Genomic DNA, 16,417 nt, shown 5'->3' on the forward strand with positions numbered 1-16,417 from the left:
TGTCTCAAATGCTTTAAGGACCTAAATTATAGTCTATGTAAGGAACATGTTCTCCAAGAGAGAAGGCAGCTATTAACAGACAGTTTGTTCTCGCTTTTTTAAATTATAGAAATCTTACGGTTTAAGCTAAGATTTAAAAACTAAAAACTCAGTATTTAGTCTAAAAGAAACTATAACATCTTCAAGGCACTACCTACCAACTTATTTCCAGACAAAATCTGTAATATAAATTGACATTTTTATGTTCTTAAAAACACCACCACAACAAAAGGCTACGGAGAAAGCCTACTCTGCAACTACCGATGTAGCTAGAAGTAAGATTTATGAGTATCTGATTAGGTGCTCTTGAAATCACACAGTAGCAGTTACTATTTAAAGCAACTTTTTAAAAACCGTATTATAACTAGTAGTGTTAAAACTTAATTTTTTTCTGAATAAAAATCATAGGAACGTCATATTTTTTATGAACCTTAAGTATTCGCAACATAAACAGAGAACAACAACTATCCAGGTGTGTAATTACCAGCTACATTATACGGCTCATTCTTCATGAGCAAGTTAATTATTGACAGGTTTAAACAGGTTGTGGTGGAAGATGAAACACATTCTTTAAAGATCATAGTTTGCACAAGAACATTAAGGACAACACCCTGAAGAAACTCACCACTGATTCCGTTCTTCCAACAACGGAGAACCACATTTTTATCTCTAGGACAACAGTCTTGAGCTGGAGACCAGTTGTCTACTTCTCAGTTTCAACAGCAACCAACACAACTGGCTTTTCGAGAACGGATTGCCACAACCCTGAGCTGGATGCTGTGACACTGGATGGCATTTATCAACATGAGCTGGAACCAATGTAACACTCAGATTCTTATGCAACCAAGCCACTCTGATTTTCATTCCCTTTGTCCTTTATTAAACTTTAAAGGGTTATAAAAATGAAAGGGAATTGTTTGTATTTTAAAAATCCAAATTAAACAGGAAGCGTCGGCACTGTGTTGTCCCACAGATGAGTAAGAAGTAGCATGCTGAACTCTCCAAAAGCAACGTCTCAGAAAGTAAACTGCAAACCCACACCGCTTCCAAATCATCTGGATTTCATAAAGTTTAACCACCATGTGGAGGGCAAGGAGAAGAACTTAGTAGCAGAACCTGGCTCAGGGTTACAGCAGCAGAGTCATACAACAATTAAAGAGGGAAACGGCCTGGGTTAAACACACAGACTTCCAGCAAACAACACAAGTACAGACACAGGAAGGCATTCGGGGTGACAGGAAAACACAGCAGGGCTGGGTGGAAGTGAGAGCTACGTGTGTATAAGTAGCTACTACCAGTATTTTCTATGGTTTCCTACTCAACCATGAGGACAAACAATCGCCACTAGTCTTAAAGGCACAGAAATGGCCTGCAGAAACAGAGAGATAGGTGGTAGGCAGGGAATACTGGACAGAATGCTGGGAGAAGGAAGGCGGAGAGAGAAGCCATGAAGCCGCTACAGACAGATGTGTTGGAACTTTGCTGGTAGGCCATGACCTCATGTGATGCACAGATTAATGGAGGTGGGTTAAATTAATATGTAAGAACTAGCCAATAAGAAGCTAGAGCGAATGGGCCAATATTTAAATAACACAGTTTTGTGTGATTATTTTGAGTCTAAGCTGGCCGGGGAGATGGGAATGAACAAGCAGCTTCCTCCTGCAAACAGGCAGGATGAGGAGTGTAGTACTGTCCCAACAGCCCACAAAGCCAGAGTGTAAGTGGCACACACGAGACAGGGATGACCATCCTAACTTGTACCAGAGGTCTTCATACCGATCTGTCTTACATTCAAAATGCACTATGAAATCTTAATGGCACGGTGCCTCCATCACTAAGTATAGAGACTTCTCACCTGCACCACACTGTCCTGGCAACCTGCAAACCCAGGAGACTTGTGCTTTCTTTTGCTGAACTTTCATTTCCATACTATAAACATAATAAATACAGTATGAAAATGGGCATGGTGAACAGCTAGCTATTCATCTGTCTCATTCAAAAAACAAGTGCTAATATTCTACTATTTCATATGTTAAAATGGCATTGTGCACTTGACAGAGAATTTTTAATTGTTTCCTTCAGACTGCCCACATACCAATTCCTAAATTTCATCTCTGGCTCTAACTTTTTGTTTGTTTTTTAAGACATGGTTTCTCTGTGTAACTGCCTTGGCTGCTACTTACTGGAACTCACTCTGTAGACCAGGCTGGCCTTGAACTGGCCTCTACCTCTCAATACTGGGATTAATTAAAGACATGACCCCACTACTCCAGGCCCCTCTGGCTCTAACTTTTTGAGCTCCATTATCCAATCCTCTGCTAGGGGGAAAAAAGAAAAGAAAAAAATCCAAACATTTATTTTATCAGGTTCCCAAAATTTCAAGTGTGACATGTTCAATCCTGAATGCACAATTTCCCCTTTTCTTGACAGCTCTACCCACAGGTCCCAGCTGCTCAAGTCAGAACCAAGATTCTTTTCTGAATTTCCCCTCTGACCTGTTATACTCAGCTCATCCCATCTAAATGCTGTCATCAAATAAGTATCTGCCAGCACGGACCATGGCTCAGAAAACTACCAATCCTTCAACAAGGAAGGTAGGGAAACAAGTTCCCGCACGGGGCCTGGCCTCAGCATACCTGTATTTCTGTTAGTGACTACCTTCTGCCACCCCACCGCCTAGGACCCTTCACTGGGAAATGAGGACAGAAAACTCGTGAATTAGTCACTTTTCTCCTGCTATAACAGAAGTACCAGATAAAAGCAACTTAAGGTAAGTTTTTGATGTGGTTTGAGGGCTGAGAGGATATGGCTGTGGGAGTCACACTATATCCACAGTTAAGAAGCACAGAGAGATGCAGGCTGGTGGTCAACTCATGCCTCCATTTTCCTCTTCTGTTTGGTCTAGCTAGAGCATACTCAATGGAATGATGCTGCTACAGTGGTGGGTCTGCCCTTCTCAGTTAAATCTCTTTGGAAACATCCTTGCAGACAACACAATGGTATTACGGTGTCTCCTAGTAATTCTAAGTCCAGTCAAGGTGACAATAAAGATTAACCATCAAAGCCTATAACCCCCACTCCACACAGCAGAGCAGTAATCATATTACGCCTAAGTATAAAAAATACCACTCTGCCAAGACCCACCTTCACAAGGCTGAACCAGTAAGTCAAGACCTGTTCTTGTAAACCAAGTTTAAGGGAACATAGGCTGGACTGTGATTTTAGCTTGGTTTGATGTCCCAATTCTCTACCTGATACCTGACAGAGGAAGAAGAGTGGGCAAGGATGCACAATGAAGCCTGAGCCTGCTATTACGAAAAACTAGGTCCTTTGCATCAGGACACCACAGCAGAGAAATCAAACCCAAGTCACACTGGACTCTACAGAAAACAAGCCATTCTGCACTGGAAAACTTTTTCAACTGGAAATAACATTAACCCTGATTATGGTCACTTTCCAGCAGACTAGTATTAGAGAAAAAGATTATGTCCACAGCACAATACAGAACTGAAGACTTCTTTTTTTTTTTTTCTTTGTAGCACACAAGAGTCAGTCCAGAGCTTCACAAGGATACATATTTACCACTAAGCTATACCCCATCCCAGGAGTTAAGTCTTTCCTGTGTATTAGTGTGGCAGACTGATCTCTGAACTTGTCTCCCCTCTAGAAATGGGCAGTACTTCAGCTATAATCAAGAAGAAAATGGTTCCATGGCTAACATTTTCCTTTCATGTTTCCAAATGTTCTAAGCTTGGGTCAAGTATATTATAATGGTCTAGAAACATGATGTATGATCTGGGTCACATGAGATGAACAAGAATTTTGAACAGTAAATATGATCAGAGGCCTAGGATCTTGGCTCTGACCATTACAGGTGATTTCACAGAACCTAAGTTTCAAGGGGGTACAGGTTCCTTTTGTTTAGTCCTGAACAAACTTGTTGACAGTTCCAGACCCTTCTGCTCATCCATGCCCACCAAGTCTCAGACACCACTGCCTTTTCCCTCCTTCCAAACCCTTCATTTTGTTGTACTGCCAACAAGGCAACAAGACTCCTCTAATCTGTCAGCCCACACTCTTAACACTGTACAGCAAAGCTCTTTCCACCACCTCTGGCTCTCCTTGCAGATGCAGGCTGTTCAAACAAGGTACACACAACACTGGTCATTCTTCCCTGCTTGTGTCCTCACTTCTACCCATAACATACCTCTGTAGGGTCATTTTTCTAAGTTCTTAATTCCAAGAGTCAACTGAAATCCCAGTGTTTGGATGACTATTTTCATGCTCATCAATCTACTTATTTCTTAACTTTTAAAATATAGTTTCACAGTTGACAACTTAGTGCGCCAAAAAAAATAATTAATTAAATAAATAAATGGCTGATTGTGCTGGGCAGTTTTTATCAGCTTGACACAAACTAGTCACTTGGAAAGAGGGAACTTCAATGTAGGAACTGTCTCCATGAGACTGGTCTGTAGGTATGTCTGTAGGGGACTTTCTTGTTACTGTAGGAGAGCCCCAGCCCACTGTGGGCAGTACCATCCCAGAAAGGTGATCCAGGGTTACATAAGAAAACAAACTGAGCAAGCATTGAAAAGAAGGCAATAAGCAGTGTTCTTCCATGGTTTCTGCCTCCATGTCCCTGCCCTGAATTCCCTTGATGATACAGAATGCAACCCGTAGGATGAAACAAAACTCCTCTGCAAGTTGGCGCTGGTCATAGTGTTTATCACAGCAATAGAAAGGAAACTAGAACACACATGCTTTGAAAGTAAAAACAAAAAAAACGAAACACAAGCTCTTATTTCTGTTAACAAGTATTTCTATCTATCCCAACCCTGGGGCTGACTTAGGGAACAACACCACTAGAGAGAAAAAATGTTAGTTGGTTAATAGAGATAATGAAAGTCAAGTCCTAAGGATCAAATTCCAGTTCTGTGAAGTACTAGGCTCAAGAACAAGCACAGGACGCGAGAGCTGTTAGAAAGATGCTGGCGAGGTAGGACACATAAACCTTGTGTTTTGATTTTTTGCTTTGTTTTGTTTTTTGAGACAAGACTGCACTATGCATGCTAGACTGGTCTAGAACTCCACCTTCTTGCCTCTGCCTGCTGAATGCTGGGATTACAGGTTATATGCCATGGTGTCTGCCTTTGAAAGTTGAGTGTGAAGAGCAAAGATCCAAGAAGGAATGATACACAAAATAATACCACATTAGAAAGGCTCATGTGCTTACAATCTGCCCCAAGTCAAGAACCAAGACTTTGGCAAGTTTCTCATTATTTTGCATGGTGCAATGCTGACCTCATGGTCTGCCCTTATACCTCATGCCATGTGTACTGTATGTAAATCAATGGGCAAGGGTAAGAGACTTAATGTAACCTTTAAAAAAATATCAGCAGGGGGAATGAACAAAATGCAGTGACATATTTATGAAAAAAATCATAATTAAACTCATTATATGCTAACTTAAAATTCTCATTAAAAAACATTTGTTCCATTGAAAATACCTGACTATGATTGTGGAAGCTTTTTTCTGTTTTTAAATAATAACTTCAGTCATACTGTTAATTTCTTCTAACGGGAAGAAAGTCCTTTAACAGACTAGTAGGAATTAGATGCCAGGAGGACAGGGAGGGTACGGGAGCTGCCAACACTTCAGATAAATGCACAGCTATGTGCTTGGCTCCACTATACCCTCCAGCAGAGAAGACCTAGAGACTAGAATGGTAGTGTTATTAGGTCCCCATGACTGCCACACACTGAAGGCTGAAAAGATCTGATATCTGATATGACAAAGTGACAGATGTGACGATTTCTCTATTGCCTATGCTCACTTTTCCCATGGTGCCCAACTAGTCTTGACCATGCCTTTAAACTGCTTCCTCTGAGACTGTGCCATCTCAAGGAACCATTCACCACAGCCACATTCTCAAAGGAGCTGATCCTCAGGGAATGCCAGGAGGACAGCAGCTGCCTTCAGGCAGCATGTTCCCTTCTCCCAGAAGCAGAGCTGACATTACTCTGGTCCATGCTGACTCATGGTCATGGATGGGAGAAGATGCTCTCCAGGGGCTCCCGCAGTCCTACCTTTGCTGCTACAATGCTGAGGCCCATTCCATTCTGTTTTTTTAGGGTCACAGTGATTATTTCAGGTTCCTTCCTCAGAGGCTGGGCCTGAAGATAAGAAAAGAGTCTCATTTTATCTCATATGGTTAGAAAGCTAGTTAATTTGTTATAAACAACAAAAAAAGAAAGAGTACAAAAAGTCCACTACCTCAGGTACTTTTCATTTGCTTAAACAGTATTACATCATTTGGCTAAAGTTTAAAAGATGAACCTAGCTACAAATGCCATTCAAATGTTAAGAATTGATTTATGAAACAAGATTAAGCTTCCATTTTCTTCCAGGAACTGATCATAGGCGAGCAGAGGAGGCAGCCAGGGCTTGGACAGATTCAAAGACAGTGGCTTTTGTTGTATTTTGATTTTTAAGGAAAGCATTATTTAAGTCACATATTACACTCATGCCAAATTTCACACCAAAGTGTGAACAAGGCTAAAAACAAAATGAACACTGAATACACACTAAGAGGAAATGTAACTACTAAGATGCACATCGCAGAGACAGTGATTAAATGAAAGGCGAGCAACTGTAAAGACCATGAAAGAACAGGAAGGAGAAAACAAATAAAATTATGTGACATTAAAATTTCTGTTTTATATAGATCAGACTGAAATCTATTTCCTGGGTAATCTGAGAATAAATCCGAGAGATGAACAATCAATGAATCAAAAAAGTAATTGCTTTCGTATAAAATCTGGTCATCAGAAGTTGACACTGTTACTTTGAATTTGACCAAAACAAACAAAGGAAGTCAATAAAAAGAAATGGTCACTTTGTTAGTAGTAAGCCCACATATTTGGTATAATGACAACTATCAATTCAATTTTAGGAGATGGCTCTGATACATGCTTAAATCTAAAGTTTTATATAAACATATATACACATAAAGTATTCATTTTGAAACTGTATTTGAAGCAAATGTAATTTTCCTTAAGATTAATAAAATTTATTATTTCAAAATTATGAATTATCTGATACACATTTAAGACAAGTAGAAATCAGTAGAAAAGTATTTTTTTCCATTGAAAAATATTTTTTGATAAAACTGTTCAAGTTATTAACTAATAGGTTCCAAAAATATGTATGTAGGCTGCCATAAGTGTGATCATAAATATTCTTTATTGCTACAGAACCATTTATCTTACTACACAAAACTGTACAGACCTGGCTCATGAAGTAAATGCATGTGATTTTACAAATCAAAGTTTTAAAATGTTTGAATCAAATTCGTATTAGAAAATCATTTTATAATTTTCCATCATAACATTCTATGTATGCAAAGAATAAATTTTTATCATATCTCTGAAGTCATTATGAACATTTCATATTTTACTCCATCCCAACCTCAAATACTTGCCAGTTCTGTGTTCTCACGCATAAGGTGACTTTCATAATCTGCACCTTCAAAATATATCGTCCAAGTACCTGGTGAACGTGTATGAGGAATCAACCTGCAAAATCCTATAAAGAAAATAACTATTATAAGACAGATAAGACATACTTAATCCCACACAATTTTCAACATGGAAAACAGGACAGATTACTGATTTAAACCATTTTTCTTTTTATGAAAATTGGTGAATTGCTTTGTAAATACAGTCTTACAGAACTATACATTCCACCCGAAAGGAAAACCCTCAATGACATACATATTTGTTTAGCAGAAGAAAGGCATAAGGAACCAGAGAATGACACACAGACATGGGCTGCCAACCCACAACACTAGGCTGGGTTGAATCAATGTCTTACACTACAGACCACTAACTTGCATTCCCTGGGTTGGGCGAGTCCTTTTTCACAACATTTTGTACACATTTCCTCATCTCGTGTGCATTTAAAGTCTTAAAGAATGGTTCTGTTTTGCTGTTTTCTGAGGCAGGAGCTTTGAACTTAGTGTGTAGCCTAGACTAGCCTCAAACTCATGATCCTCCTGCCTTAGCTTTCTGTTACAGGTGAGTGTAGAGCACTTTTTTTTGCCTATTATGTGCAAGGTCCTTAGCTGGATCCCTGATACTCCCACCAAAGTATTTTTGATATCCTTATTCAGGATAGGGAACATATTTTAAAATACCAAGACCTTTATTCAAAGCCATCTCATCTTAATTTATTAAATTAAAATAAATTAAATTAAAAAATAGTATTACATAAGCTTTCCATAATTCTTGCGTAAACAGCCAGTGTTGCTCAAGGTCTCACCATATGTGGACAGCTGCATGTCTGAAGCCTAGCAGTCCAGAGTCTTCCCTGGTTTAGTGTTTTATCAATGGAACATAATTTAGATTGCTGTTATCAGACATGTACTTGTGGAAGAAGGAAGGAGAAATATAAAGAACATCAGCTAAAATAAAAAATATAATGTAATTTCACTTTAAAAATGTTTCAATCCAGCTGCTTCATTGATATGTAATCAGAATCTGTTTTACTTCCTCATGTTTTAGAGAACTATAACGCTATTAAAAATCTGAAATTTCAATAACTGTAAACAATGTTTAAATTTTCGAATGTCCAGTTTCCATAACGAGCTCTGCACTCTCCTGCTCACGGAAGTGGGTTTGTCACAGCCTGAGGCACTCATCAGAACCCAGAATGGGCTGGGCTGGTTTAGTCTTTCACAGAACTGCACAGCATTGGGGGGTAGGGGAGAGTGGGGGGGGGGTGAGAGTGCACAGTAGTTCTTTAATCAGTTTACCAAGAGTAGAGTGTAAAGAATCAAGAAACACTGATGTCAAAATACTCAGCCCACTTTACACCTTAAAAGGCATCTGTGCGCTAGGCTGAATGAACTATAAACATCCAATATGTATAAAATACATGGTTGTCAAAACCAGAATGAAATACCAACTGGCCTAAGATCACTTATCCAAGAGAGCCTAGGGGAAGATATGAAGGAAACTCTTCATCAAATTAAGACCTCACAGTTTCCATACGGCAAATACCCATGGTGCACAAGACAAAACCAGCACATTTATAACTTATGTCCACTGCAAAGTCGGAGCAGATTAGTCTCCTAGCTTACTTATTTACAAAACATTAATTAACACGTTTCTGAGTGTCAGCATGAAGCATGCCTAGGTGAGTATGGACAGGAGTGAGGAAGCCCCGCCAAACCAAAGCTACAGTAACTCAGCACTGTGAAGACAATCCTCATACCACCACTGGGAAGAGAAGACTCACACACGCCCTGGAAGATAAGATACAACCCTCAGACACAGCTTCACTGGGGAGGCATAATGCTCACACCCCTTTACAACAAACTAGCACCCTCGTCCCTGGCTCTGTACACAGTCTTGATGGAAAAGCCTCTGGAAGCATCTCTAGACACGTCTCTCTCATGAGCAGCTCGACTGCCTATCAACAGAAGTAACAGATAAGACTCACTCCTGGGGATAAAGTACCTACCGACCTGCTCTGCTGAGATGCGCACGTAGAAACACACCTTTAAGTACATCTTTAGCAAGCAGTCAAGCCACTTTACTGTGTTCCTAATGCAGGCTTAAGTTTCTTTGTTAAAGATGGATGCCTAGAATGTTCAGACTACTGCAGCAGGGCTCAGTTTCCCTATCTATCTGGACACAGGTCTCCCTGTGCCATAAATGAGGATTCAGGCCTAAACACATCCACTCTCCTTCAAGCGTCACAGTTCTCCTCAACGGCCTCACCCTGCTTCCCCAACCTTGGACTTCGTGTCTGAGCACAGCAGACATGCTAGGAGAGCTAAAGCACAAACTGCTGTGCCAACCACAGAGTTCATGTGAAGAGGTAATCTCTCAATGCCATGATTTTTTTTCGTCACTATACTTCTGAAGATCTAAAATATATTTTTTGTGGTGAAATAGTCACTGAAATTAAAAAAAAAAAATCACACACTACATTTATCTATGGCCATAGTCCCTTCACTAGTCTTACTATTTGTCATTTAATTGAACCCCTATACTTTGGGTTTACTTTCCTACTCATCTGTTATTCTCTACATTGTAAAAAAAATGTAGCAGAGTAGATTAAAATTTGTATTGCCTCAAAGCCCACTTAAAAGTTTTTTATAATTGTCATAGACCAGCAAAACAGTATATTAAAGGTCACAGAGGCAGTCAGGCAAAAGCTGGAGACAGCTACACGTCTGCCTGAGGCGGTAGCCCCAGAAGCTGTGACAGGACACTGGGCACTCAGAGCCTCCCTCAACAGGCAACCTGTCCACTGTCACGCCTCTTAGCTCACTTTGTGAGGAAGAACGGAAAGGAAGCAAGGGTGACCAGCCCGTAACAGTTCGGATGACGGGCAGTGAGCTAGGATCTCTCAGAACCCTGGGAGCCTGTGCTGCCAGGAGAAAGGTGTAATCAAAGGTCCCTTGTTATGGCACCGTGTGGGAAGAGAGCAGGTGCTCAATCAAGGAACACAACACACCCACATGGGTTGTGTCTGGGCATGTGAGATCTTTCATCTCAGTGAAACTCTCTTGAGTCATAGGAATAGTTTCCTTAGGCACAGTTCCATAGGCCTGTCATTCAGAGAGCTAGTGCAAAGCTCCCTTGAACCCAGCTGCGTGCTCCAATTGAGGTATGACAAGTGGTATTTACCTCTCTGGCACAAAGGGTCTAAAAATTCTTGTAAACCATTTGGAATGTTTCTGACGACATCACAGGAATATCCATCTTCTGGCAAAAGAAAAGGTAGCTGTAGGTCAGGGTCCTCCTCCAACTGAACATCTCTGCCATCACTGCGGGCAAGCTCATCAGCTGTGTTCTCAGCAACAGCCACAACACTTTCTATGAGATCCTGCAAAAAACAGATACTGACTCATCAAGAGATTCTGACAATGGGAAGCACTTTGCTGTGTCACAGACATGACCTCGGGGAGAGCACACTCAATAGGATAAAGAAAGTTGGCTTCACAAGGTACTCACACACCCAACACACAATACTTAAAGACAGAACAAGAGGCTGATTAACTCACAACTACATATGGCTTTAAAACACTGTTTTACCACAAGATATTCTCGCTGGGCAGTGGTGGCGCACAACTTTAATTCCAGCACTCAGGAGGCAGAGGCAGGCAAGTCTCTGAGTTCAAAGCCAGCCTGGTCTACAAAATGAATTCCAGGACAGGACAGCCAGGGCTACACTACACAGAGAAACCGTCTCAAAACAAAACAAAACAAAACAACAACCCCCTCCCCCCAAAAAGTAAAAGATGCTCTTCTCTTGTCCAAAGAAGTTGATTTATTTGCACATATTAAGTTGTAAATAATTATTTTTAAAAAACATGAAATTCCATACCGAAAACCTTATGAAATAACTATTAAAAAACAGTAACAAAAATATCTATGATTAGAAGTCTATTAATAAAAGAGCTGCAGAATTGGGGGTTTATAGATAATTTATATTACCAAATAGTCCTGAAACACACATATACACACACATCTGGAGGTGGAGAATAGTGAGAAAGAAAACAAACACGTGAAGCTCAAATGTCTTAATTGTATGATCTATTAAAATGAAGATCCCAGCTCATTTCCCCCACAACTCCAGTATCAGGAGCAAAGCAGCCCTGGGCTCTACCACCATCTTCCTTTTCCATATAGGGTCAACTGCCCAGGCTTATAATGTCACAGAGTTTTGTCTATTCTTGAAATTAACTAGCTGGAAGCCACTGCATATATTTTGCATACACATACAGTTTCTTTTGCAACAACTGCATCGTAATATTCATGCTCATTGTGGAGGCAACGACAATTCATTCTTCACTGTAGAAACATTCCTCACATCACTGTAACATGGTTTTCTGGAGCACTGTATTGCTAACTGGGTTATTTTCATCTGCTGGCTATTTTGTACCTGTCTTTTATTGTTATAACTCAATACTGAACTTCACTTATCCGCCAACTAGCATAATCTAGACACAGCTGGTTCAGATGTAGATGGTATGGCTTGGATCTGAAGCACACATAAAGGCTTATGGATTGAGGGCTTGCATTTATGGGGCGGCCGGGGTGGGGGGTGGCACTCGCTCTGAGCCGTGCTTTTTCCTCAGCAGCAGCAGCCGGCCGGGAGCATGCTGTAGCTGGCTAGAATGGCAGCAGGGCCACGAGCGCTCGTTGGGCAGAGGTGGCTGCACAAGCTGGCAGCAGTGGCCAAGATTGTTCCGCAGCTGGAGAAGGAGGCCCCCCGCCGAGAGGTCTCCAGCAAGGCCAGCAGCCGAAGGCTGAGAGCCAAAGGGAAAGTATCCAAAAAGCCCCACATTGGGCGGCAATTAATGGGGCGTGGTCGATAGGCAGAATTAACCAGACTAGCTTTAATATAAAATATTCAGCTTTAATAAAGGAAAGAAGGGGAACTTACAAAAGCCAGGGTTCCAGCGATTCAGGAGCGCAGGAAACCAAAGAGAGAAAACAAGCACACATCGATGGTTTTATAGGCTATTTGGGGGGGGGGGGGGGAACGACAACACACATCTTATACAGCACTCGATTGGCTGAAGTCCCCCATCATCTTGCTACCCATATGAAAGAAGTGAGGCTTTGGAGAAATGATTAGGTCAAAAGGACTCTTGTCTTTTTCAATGGATTAATAGTTGGTGAATTCAAAATTTGAATGGATTATCACGAAATGGTGGAACCAGGAAAAATTAGGTCTAACTGGAAAAAGGTCGTTGGGGGTGGGGTGGGTGTGAGAGTTGATCTTTAATGGACCCCTTCCTGTATTTGAATTTTTTTTTTTAACTGAAGAGTCCATATATACTTACCCTGTATATACAAAGAAAGAACAGGTCAAAAAAATGATTCTACCCAAGCCTGGCATGGTAAATTTTTAAATGGGGTTACCCATTAAAATCAGCATGGGCAACTTATAGGTAGGTATACCACCATAGAGGAGTTTCCCAAGCACCAGAAATTATTACCTGTTCATATAGCCTTCAGGTGGACAAGGAATCCTGTGAGTCCTCCCCCCTATTCCACTACACAATGTTAGTGGGCTCAATCCTGTGTCTTAAGGGTCTAGTGTAGATTATCAGCTCCTCTAATTTTAAGATGGCAACACCATGTTATGACCAAAGGACAGAGCTCCACAAGTTTTCTGTTTCCTGACGCAGGGAGCAAGCAGCTCATTCACAGCATCTTCTTCACAGTCCTGTCCTCTCCCTTACTCCAGTCCATGATCAGGGACTGAAACTCAGAAACCCTGAGGCCAAATCTTTTCTTTCAACTATTTCTCCCAGGTATTAACTTAAGATGGTAGCATCTGTGGTACAATCAATAAGGATAGATATTATGGATGGATTTCTTACCCTGACGTCCTTATTACAGTATGAGATCAGTATACATAAAATCCCAGGCTCTCTTCTGAGCGAGACTGGTTGTGGAAGACTGCTGTGGCAGTGAAGACTTATGCTGCTGCTGATGGCAGGAATGCACATATGGTATAGGAAAAGAATCCTTAAAGCTTTAAGAGCAGATCTGGCTCTCCAGAACTCAAGCACAGTGCTTTAAACTTCCTTTCCTCTAGTCCTTCCAAAAATTTCCTAAGAAGCAATGTCCCAAATTAAATAATTTCTTTCTTAAAATGCTTACATAATCTATATTCTTTGCATTGAACAGCTAAGGCTTCAGAGTAAAATGATCTCCTATGATAATTTTAGGTAAGCTAACTACTGACACATCACTGAGAAAGCTTTCCTTTTCTTCCCCCTTCATCCTAACCTTCCTGTGCAGACATGCCCACACTACATGGCATCATGGTAATATTCACTTACCGTAGGGATAACAGGCTCATCAGGTGCACAGTGGTAATTTTGTAATAAGGCTTGAAGTTGCAGAGAATTTAACTTAAAGCATGTGCTGTTTATATTTGGAATGTCATCAGGCACATATTTATCCATGGTAAGCAAAGTAGTAGCCTATTTAAAAGAATAAATATTATGAAGTATGATACTAAAAATATTTTTTCATTAAGGCTGAGAGAGTAGGTTAGTGGAAGAGCTCATACTCAGCATCATATGTGAGGTCCTGAGTTCAAATTCCCAGTAACACCAAACATAAAACCCTTTTCTAACAGTAGTTAAGCTAATAAAGTTGTTAATTTGGTTTTGAAATGCAGAATGCTTATAAAGAGGCATTAACATTTAGCAACACATATTAAACTACAAACATACTTTTGAAGGTTCTTCAAAATAGCCTCTTGGATTTACTTTAGTTTTTATGTTTAACATAATTTGATCTAAGTATCAATGCTTATAATACACTTATAAAGGTCTCTTTGAAAGTCTGAATATTTATAAAGTAATCCAGATGATCAATTGTAGGAATAAGAGAATCTTGCTGATACAAATTTTGATAAAAGTGGAGAGCTAACTAGTTTCTCAGGATAAGGAATACCTTTAGAGGAGATGAAGGTATAAAAAACAAAAGCTAATACATTAGAAAAGATTCTAAATGTTGTATGTTTTGAGGTTGCACATACTTATTCCCTTAGTTATAAAAAGCAGTTCCTAGACACTGGAATCTAAAGCTTTCTCTGAGAGCTGTTAAGATAGCAGAATATGACTTGCTAACTAATTATCATCTATACTTCCGTATAAGGCTTTCTAAAGTATATCTTGCTGATCTCAACAAAAACACTTCAATGAAATTGCTATCCTACTGTTTATACACCTTGTTATAGGGTGAATAATGATCCTTGAAATTCTGATATTGGAGGCCTGAGTATTACAGAAAAGGGACCTTGTTTATACCATTGGTTGAAAAAGGAGGGCCGTGCTACTGGTGCTCTTATACAAAACAGACACTTGGACAGACGTACCCAAGAATGCCACATAAAGACTACGGCAAAACTGTCCAACAAATGCCTACGTTGGGCAAGCCAACAGAGGGCGGTAGAACAGATCTGTAACAGTTCCTCAAAAGGTGCTCACATGGCTAGCACTGTGGTTCCGAGCTCTAGTTTCCAGAAGTGGAAGGTAATAAACGCCTGCTAAGACATTGAGTTTTAGCTGCTTTGTTACAGCAGCCAAGGTTTTGCCACATCACTGCCTGACTATATGTGACGAGAAAAAGACTGAACCCAAGTTCTTGTCCATTATAAAATCTGAAATTCACCACAAATACATTAACAGGGAAGAGGGAGAAGCACAGAGAATGGAGTCCAACCTTGTACACACCTGCACAATCCTGCTCAAGTGACAATCAGCTGCCAGCTCTAGTCCCTGCTTCTCTGCCCAGGCTTCAATATGCCCTAGCTGCTGGCGAATAATTGCTCCCCAGTAGTGAGAACACAGGCCTGAATCTGGGTCAGTCACCAATCTGTTGAACAGCCACATGTTGATAAAATGGAAGAGCTGGGAGAACAGCTGGATGGTCAAGGCAGCATTGACCCTGCAGCGCCTCAGCAAGGACATGGCTCCGGTGAGTGTATGCAGCACGTCATCTGTTCAGGACATGGAAGAAAAGTCCAGAGACCAGATGTCATTGCAGACCTTCTGAGTCATACCAACTTTAGACATAGGGAGTTGTAGCAATTAACTGAGAAGTGTCAAATTCAAACAAAAAGCAGGGATGTAGTCTCAAATACATGCAGTTACTAACTAACCACAATTCAAATATAAATTCATCTAGAAGACTTTTTAAGTATTACCAATATAGCAAAAACTATTCATAAATTAACTTAGAAATCCAATAAGACATTGAAGAAACTACCCTGGGGCTGGAAAGACGGCTAAATGGTTAGGAACACTTGCTGATCTTCTGGGAGACCCAAGTTCCTTTCCCAGCTGCAGGTACTCTAGGGCTCTAATGCCCTCTTCTGGCCTCCTTGGGTACTGGCACCCACAGCATATACTCATACAAACATATAACATAAATAAATCTTAAAAAAAGAAACACACCCTTATATATATTTTCAATATATAACAATATATTCAACATTAAGATAAATTTAAGGGCTGAAGAGGTGGCTCAGAAGCTAAGAGTACTAGCTGCACTTGCAGAAGAGCCAGGTTCAGTTCCCAGCCATCTGTGACTCTAGTTCCAGGGAATCCCATGACCTTGTCTGGCCTCTGTGGGCACTAGACACAAACATACATGCGGTCAAAACTCATATACATAAAAAAATTAAAAATTAAAGCATTGTCCTTAGCAGAATGGCACAGCAGAAGTTTGCTGGGCCATTACCAGACAAAGGTCGGCGGCATCAAAAACAAACAAAACTAGGAACTGGAGAGAGGCTCAGCCAGCTCCCTCGGCTCCTGCACCCACATGATGG

At 40.5% G+C, this 16,417-nt stretch overlaps 1 protein-coding gene across 1 annotated transcript in view; it reads right to left on the reverse strand.

The window, feature by feature from the left end:
* Window positions 1-16,417, reverse strand: part of Afdn (afadin, adherens junction formation factor) — a 133,951-nt gene that overhangs the window by 32,880 nt on the left and 84,654 nt on the right. Inside the window, 5 exon segments of the mRNA XM_038338341.1 lie at window positions 6,130-6,216; window positions 7,524-7,627; window positions 10,741-10,939; window positions 13,914-14,057; window positions 15,318-15,583. Coding sequence (XP_038194269.1) covers window positions 6,130-6,216; window positions 7,524-7,627; window positions 10,741-10,939; window positions 13,914-14,057; window positions 15,318-15,583 — 800 coding nt within the window.

The sequence above is a fragment of the Arvicola amphibius genome, chromosome 8, assembly GCF_903992535.2.
Source record: "Arvicola amphibius chromosome 8, mArvAmp1.2, whole genome shotgun sequence".
Classification (NCBI taxonomy): domain Eukaryota; kingdom Metazoa; phylum Chordata; class Mammalia; order Rodentia; family Cricetidae; genus Arvicola; species Arvicola amphibius.